Below are 7,734 nucleotides of genomic sequence, written 5' to 3'. Positions count from 1 at the left end.
TCCAAAGACATACACACAAAGCTAAAAGAAACTGAGATAAGGGTCTTGCTATATGACCTAGCTCAGCTTTCTGAGTAGTATGGACCTCATGTGCAAGCTACCGAAACCTAGCTTTCTCCTTTTTCCTGGTATATTCTAGAAAGTTCATGGGCAAACTGAATTACTGACTAGCAAATCATTGTTCTTAAGAGGGAATTTAAGGTGAATTACCTGTATCAACCAATACAAATTCTTGTTTTAATGTATAAAATAATTATTTTATATTGCTGACTTAATAACATTGCAAGGCCAACAGCGCTATAACTCATGCCTGAAATGTTTACCAAAAATACGTATTTTCTTCATAAGGCATTTTCATCTAGGCTTCCTCGCACACAGGAACAGAGAGAACTGCAGCTTGGAGACAATTTCTAAACAGCAAAATCTACAACAAAAAGAGACAAAAACAAACTATGGCCCTAAATAGATCAAGAAAAAGGCAACTCTTTACAACAGGAGCGCGGTATCAAGAAGGTAGACTGTGGGCTCCACTCACGTTGGCTGAGAACTTTGGCAACTCAGATTGTTCACCACCTGGAGACTTGCAGCACTGACTCGGAGTAAAGGGGAACAGCGAAATTGACTAATCTGGAATTGTCAAGTAAGAAGTCCAGCCTCTACTGTTTAATTAAAAACGTGAGCTGCGCAAGGTGATGTACCCCCGTAATTCTAGCACTCAGGGAGCTGGGGCAGGAGGATTTTAAATGTGAGCCTGGCTTGGGCCTCTTAAGAGCCTCTAACTAAAACAAGAACAAAACCAAAACAAAACACCCCGAAATTAAAAGCGCTGGGAGCGCGAAGGCCCTGGGTTCAACCCCTAGCGCAAGGGCTGGGAACCCGCCTCGGCTCCTTTCAGTCGCCTCTGCGCGTACAGCCCTCCCTCCTCCGAGGAGGCCGTCGTCTCGGGACCGCGGACGCCCGCCCGGGCCCTTCGGCCCCACGGCCTCTCCCGGCTCTGGCCCTGCTGCAGGCCTTCTCACGCATCATGAGGGACCTGGCTAGACACAGGCCCAAGAATGGCGAGCAGCTGGGACCCGGCTAGGTTTTGTCAGCGCTCTACGACGGTCTTTGGCTCCACCCCGGAGCGCAGCCCCCGCCTTCAGCGCCAGGCGCCAGCGAGACGCGCTCCGGTGACACCGCGCACGCGCGCGCAGACGCCCGTCCCGCTCCGCCCGCCCCTCGCGCACCCGGGTCACCCCGCGCCCTGCGGCCCGGCCTCAGTGGCTGCCTCCCGGTCTCCTGCGGTCCGAGCGATCCCGCGCTGCCGAGCCATGCTTCCTGCCGAGTGGAAGTCTCCCTTCCTGCGCCGGGTGTTTGTGGTGGGGGTTGGCATGACCAAGGTAAACAGCCGCGGACCGCCCTCCGTCCCGAGGTCCGAGGAGGCCGCAGCTGACGGGGTCCCTGCGGCTGGAGGTGCCGCCCCCAGCGAGTGGCCCTCGGGTGGGCAGTGATGCCCGTGTCTCCGGCGTGCTGGGGTCTCGCAGTTTCTTTTCTCCGTCTCTGATCAGTTATACTTCCTAGACCCTAAATGGAGCCCCAGGTCTGTGGAGCTCATACTGAAAGGGAAGCGGGTCGTGGATGTCAGCAGCTTTGCCCTCCTGGTAGGAGGAGGGACGGTCCCCGGCGCACTGTCGCACTGTCGGACCAGAAACGCTGGTGGTGCTTAGCGTCTTGGCACAGAGGTTTTCTGGGTCCTCTGATACCCTTTCTGTTTTCAAGCCTGATAGGAATTTAGGGGATTCCACAGCCTCATTTCCTGACACCTTGACATCTCCAGGCTCTAGTAACACCAAACTACCTTTACTTTCTGTTCTTTTATGCCTCTGTTGGTTTGCTTATGTTGCCACTACTTGCACTGTGGAGCTCACTTTTTTAAAAATGTCTTTGCAGTCTTAAAGGATCAGTTCCCGCGCTGCCTTCTCCAGGAAACCTCTGATCAACTTGGTTTTCTTTTCTACTGTCTTTTCGCTGAGACGTAATACACAACTCCTGCAAATTAAATGAGTTGAGGTTTACAGTTCGTAGAGGTTCTAGTACATAGTCTGCGGTTATAAGGCAGGACAGCATGACAGAGGGTTGTGGAAGAGGAGAAGCAGCTCTTGGCAGGGCAGGAAGAAGGGGGGGTGTCAAGGGAGAACAGAAGGAGTTAGGCTATGCTCCCAGCGACCTCCTCCAACCTTACTCCAAATCAGTTTTGGCCAGAAATTAATTAGTACTAAGTGAACAATTTCAGCATCCCTGAAAATGCCAAGTCCAAATTTTCCTCAGAGATTTAAGGCAAACTATGATGAATCTCTGTAAAATTTACAAATAAACGTTGCTGACACAGAAAGGCACAGAGTAAACACTCTCATTCCAAAAGGGAGAAATGAGGCGAGAGAGGAATGGGACCAGAGCAAGACCGAAACCCAGCAGGGCTAACATTAAATTCTGTAGCTCCATGTCCAGCATCCAGTGCAATCTGTGGTGAGATACGAGCTTCAGAGAGCTTGGGTGGCCCCACCCCTGTGACCCTGCCAGAGGGTATATAGCCTTTATGATCTCCTTTGGGCTGTGAGCGCTCACTCATTGCTCACTCCTTGAGGCTTTCCTCAGATGTCCCATATTCCTGGCTTTTCCAGCAGCCTGGGGCAGTGCTGTGCTTTCGGCATCACTCACATCTTCACTGCCCTCTCTGTGATATCACTGCCTTGCCTTCCAGGCTTCTGAAATCTGGGAGGAAGCTTTTCTGATTCTACAACTCTTATACTCTGCATGTACCTAAAACCAGCACCATGTTGGCTCACGCCAAGGTTTGCTGACTCCTGGAGCAGTGCTGAGCTGTTTTGCATTTTTCTGGTAGTTGCAGAGGCTTCTGAGTGCCTGGACGGCTGACAGTGGTGAACTGAATCTTGGGGAATGAATTCCCCTTCCCTAGGCTGTGGCTCTTTAGGAGCATGGTACCCAAGGGTCTGTCCCCAAAGCAGTCTTTCACTTGTGCAGTTCTGAGTCTTGGAAAGGTGGGGTCCTGTTCCCTGTGATGTCTGCGGGCCATCTTTTCTGTTGTCCTGTTCCAGAGAACTTGGCTATTCTTTTGGCAACTAAGCTGTCCTGTGCGCTGTGCAGACTCCACTTTTGCCAGTTTTCTTTCTGGCCAAACTCAAAACATTAGCAGGGCTGTTGATTCTTGATTCTCAATGTAGAGTCGGCTAAAAGCTGCCAGCAGGGCCCATACCAGAGCCTAAATGTTTGGCTGCCCTGATGTTTCCTCTGCCAGGTTAATCATTCCTTTCCACCTAATCCTAGTCTTCCAGATGAGTGAGGGGTGCACATTGTAGTCCCAACACTTGGGAGGCTGAGGCAGGAGGATTGCCATGAGTTCAAGGCCAGCCTGAAATACATAAGGAAACTGTGTCTCAAAATAAAAAATAAAATGCTAGTCTCCTTCAAAGTCTCAGGACATGAACAAAATACAGAGAAATTTTCTGCCACAGATGACACACGTGGCCTGGATCCACCTGCCAATGGAGTACATGTTCCCAGGTGAAACCTCCTGAGCCTGCTCTTCACTGGCTGTATTACTGTCACCATTCTGATCTTCTGAACTGTTGAAAATCTTCCATCGAGATCTTAATGCCTTCTAGGGCTGCTTCTCTAACCAGCATGTCCAAGCCTTTCCACACTCCTGGCAGCCAGTTCCAGAGGCTTCTAAACTGCATAATTTGGTACCATTGCAGCAATGACCTCCACTTCTCTGGTGCCAAAATCTATCTTACTTCCTTATTACTGAGTCACAATACCCAGCACTTGTGAATTAAAGGAGTAGAGGTTTATTTTATTTATTTATTTGTTTATTTTTGGCAGAATCAGGGATTGAACTTAGGCCCTTGCGCTTGCCACGCAAGCGCTTATTCTACTAAGCTATCTCCCCAGCCCTGTAAATCTGGGGACTTTAAAAAAAAATTTACATTTTTATTCTTTTTTATTTTTTGAGGGATACCAGGAATTGAACTTAGGCCCTCACACTTGCCAGACAGGTGCTGCACCACTAAGCTAAATCCCCTGCCCCTGGAATAGAGGTTTATTTTGGCTCACAGCTCGTGGAGATTTCAACCCTGACTCAAAGGCAGGGAAACCTGGCCAAAGGGCATAGCAGAGGAGAGAGAGCTCATGCAGGGCTGTGGGAAGCAAAGAGAGAAAATGCAGGACTGATCAAGGGAGGAGGAGCCCTGAGGAGCTCGGATCAAGGAGCTAGACCTTTCCATGTCACCCCCCATGACCTACCTCTTCCAACCAGGCTGCGCCTTGCAAGTCACCTTTAGCTGTAAACTCATCAGTGGATTACTCCACCAATAGTGTCACACTCCCATGACCTAGTCACTGCCCAAAGTCTCACCTATAAGTGCATTAGGCTTTACTGTAACATCTTTTTTTTTTTTTTTTTCCCCCCACAACTGGGGATTGAACTCAGGCCCTTGCACTTGCCAGGGAAGTGCTTATTCCACTGAGCCATCTCCCTGGCCCTTGCATTAGGCTTTAGAGGGACATCTAGCTGCAAAGCATAACACTACCACCTTAGTATTTACCAGGGTGTGCTGAAATTCTCTGTTCATATGTCTGTGTTCTCATAGAAGTGGGGGTTCAGGGTAGGCACCAAGTCTTATTTACTGCTGTCCCCCTGCTACTGTGAAGGTGCCCGAAGAGTCTTAGTGAATGTTAGGTGAACAGTCTGAAGTAGAGACAGTTTGTGAAAGAGTTTCTGGGAAGGGGTCATCTTTTATTTATGTCTTTATTTGGTACAGAGGCTTGCTATACAGCTCAGACTCATAGTGATCCTTTTGTCAGTGCTGGGATTACAGGCCTGCACCACCATGCCCAGTTTTGGTGGCCAGCATGGGGTGCCTGGGGTTCTAGGTCCCGCATAGTATGTGGTCCCGGGGTTCTAGGTCCCGCATAGTATGTGGTACCAGGGGTCAAACTTGGGTCCTTGCACTTTCCAGGCAGGTAAGTGCTTAGACCACAGAGCTATCTCCCCAGCCCCTGAAAGGTCTTTTAATACAGGTGAAGAGTAAAACTTTTTCTAGTGAGTCATTTTTAAGTATCTTCTGTTGGATGTTGAATTTCTAATTATATGGGCTATATTAAAAAGCACAGTTTGTTACAAAATTAGGAGATTTGAGTTACGTCGGGCCGTTATTCTGGGTGCTGGCTTGAGACCTGCGGTCCTTGCCGTTTTGTCAACGTCTTTGCGCTGCGGCAGTTCCAGATGCCAGGGTAAACTGCACGCAGGAAACTATGTCAAAGAATCTTCTGATGTCATAATTTCTGGGTGTTACTGGAACCTTTGATCATCATTCCTTTGGCAGTTCCAGCTTTCTATGGAAGGTTTTCAGTGAATTATGGTTTTACGGTTTGGAACTCAGCCAGGGAGGTTTCCAGTGGAAGGAGGAGATTCTTCAATTGGACGAGAATCAGGGCTGAACTCCAGTGCTGCCTGTAACAGGAATGAGATATTGCCAAACAGGCAACTCCGAAGATGCCCCGCAAGTCATTGCCTGACAATAACTGATGTTCCCATCACTGTCTATGCAACAATGCGAAAGCCACCTGCGCAAAGCAGCAGGGAAAGTCCTCCTAAATAGCATCATTAAGTCTTCGGTGGAGGGTTGACTAGGTCAAGAATAATGGGCCGGTATCGTATTATGATCTGGTAAACAAATAAAAGTGGTGGCACTGTTGGATGATGAAAAAAAAAAAAAAATTAGGAGATTTATTTATTTTTTTCTCAGGCTGGGAGATGGAGGTGTGAAAGATGATAGCACTCTCCCCTGAGGGAAGGGGTTGGAAGTGTGGAGAGAGCTCTTAGCCTTTCAGGATCTATCCTACATGCATAATGTGTGTTGTACTCAAGGGATGGAGAACATGGGAAAGCACAGTTCTGTTCTTTTTTTTTAATGAGCAGAATATACTTATTGAGAGAAAGAAAGCTCCTGTCCCGAGAGAGGGACAGGAAGGGGGAGCCCCAAGCAGGTAGTTCCCCCCCGGGAGTTGTCTCTTGCAGGGAGTTTTATAGAGGGAAACCATGTGGTGAGGCGGGTCTAAGGAGGTGGAGAAGACATGGGAACTAGAAGGGTAATGGTTGTATTGAATGGAATTTCTGATCTTAGGTTTTTTTTTTTTTTGAGGAATTTCCATACTGATTTTCTTTTTTTTTAAATTTAAAGAAAAAATTTATTGAAAACTGAAAAGCATTTCCTAAAAGATTAATTTTTTGAGAAAACTGTAGCTACACAATGCATTGTGTCTATCATGTTAAAACATGCATTAGACACAAATACAATAGCCATGAAACAATTCATCATTCTTCAACAATTTGAGCAAAGATAAAATGCCTAAGGAACAACATGGACGACTTGCAAAGGAAGGGCTCTTTGAACACTGTTAAAAAAAAAAAAAAGAGCACAAATGGATATATGTGTTCAGTTATATGCATTGAATTGTACTTTGGCACTAGGAATCAACATTTTGTCATATAGCATTAACACATATTATAAAAGTACGTAATATCAATGGAATAAAACCACCAGCATTCAAAAGCAGCTTTGTCAACTAGGCAATAAAATACGCCATGTCTCTCTGTTGTCCATCATTGAATGTACTGGCAGCAACTTTGAAATGAAAAAAAAGCCCTTTTATTTTCTGTTTAAAATCAAACAAAACGAACATCAACTTTGTTATACACTAACATCTTCAAAGTACATTTGTACAAGAGAAAGACAAGGAACAAAAACATGTCGACAGAGAGCCAAACACGGGTGAGTGTACCTCACAGTGCTTTCTGATGGTACTCAGGAGGAGCCATTTCATAATCACTAGCACTAAACAAAGTTGCCAAATTCTTCGCCAGATACTTGAGGAAATCATGAAAATAATTCAGTAATAAAGCAGGGCTCTTCTCTTGCAGAGGTGTATAGGCCAACATTGTTCCAACTGATACAATAATCTCAGTAGATGTGGTGCTCCGTATACCTGGGACATGGGCGTGTCTGGCTGATCAGCAAGGATCCCAGTGTACTGTGATCTCTCAGATTTGTAGAGGAGCTGAGTGCCCAGCATCATGTTGATGTATTCCTTTTATCCCTGCTACAACGTCATTAACAGCATACTCCTTATTATCCGTGTTTCCTCGAGATTTCTTATAATTTGCGTAATCCTCTAGAATGGAGTCCACATTCTTCTTGGCAGGAAGGTAAAAGAGCTGTTTCTGTCTGGTTAAAGTCCTAGTCATCAACAAGCCACAGTTTTAGCTCTTCAGGGATCTTTAACTGCAACTCTGTTCATAAATATTTCTTCATTTTCAACAGGATCAGCCCGGGCCCTTTGGAGAGGGGGAGCAAGGGGTGGGGGGGAGGGAGAGAGAGAGAGAGAGAGGAGTTCCTTAACTACCTGCCCTAGGGTGAGTGTAGCACTCACACCCTAATCCCAGCAGGGTATTGCTAAATTGCCCAGGATAGGCTTTAGCTGTCAGCTCCCCCCACCTCAGCTGGAATTATAGGTGTTCACCAACAAACAATGCTGCTGTAACCCACCCTGTGTTTTGTTTTAAATTTGTAGTTGAGGGGCTGGAGAGATGGCTCAGTGGTCTAAGGCACCTACTTAGAACAAGCTTGGCAAAGCATCAGGGACCGCGGTTCAATCCCCCAGCACCACATGCCA

General features: G+C 47.0%; 2 protein-coding genes across 2 annotated transcripts in view; both read left to right on the top strand.

The window, feature by feature from the left end:
• Nucleotides 1–1,210: 1,210 nt before the first annotated feature.
• The window catches only part of Scp2 (sterol carrier protein 2), a 126,384-nt gene continuing 119,860 nt past the window's right edge, over nt 1,211–7,734 (top strand). Inside the window, exon 1 of the mRNA XM_004639220.3 lies at nt 1,211–1,379. Coding sequence (XP_004639277.3) covers nt 1,311–1,379 — 69 coding nt within the window. The 5' untranslated portion in view covers nt 1,211–1,310. The remainder of the gene's footprint in view (nt 1,380–7,734) is intronic.
• On the top strand, nt 5,204–5,712 carry LOC105743210 (protein FAM229B-like). The gene has a single exon (XM_012516450.2). The coding sequence runs from the start codon at nt 5,418–5,420 to the stop codon at nt 5,658–5,660; it is 243 nt and encodes an 80-aa protein (XP_012371904.1). The 5' UTR covers nt 5,204–5,417; the 3' UTR covers nt 5,661–5,712.

Source organism: Octodon degus, unplaced genomic scaffold, assembly GCF_000260255.1.
Source record: "Octodon degus isolate 3935 unplaced genomic scaffold, OctDeg1.0 scaffold00107, whole genome shotgun sequence".
NCBI classification, from domain to species: domain Eukaryota; kingdom Metazoa; phylum Chordata; class Mammalia; order Rodentia; family Octodontidae; genus Octodon; species Octodon degus.
Note: the sequence above shows the minus strand (reverse complement) of the source record. Positions and strands in the feature narration are given on the sequence as shown.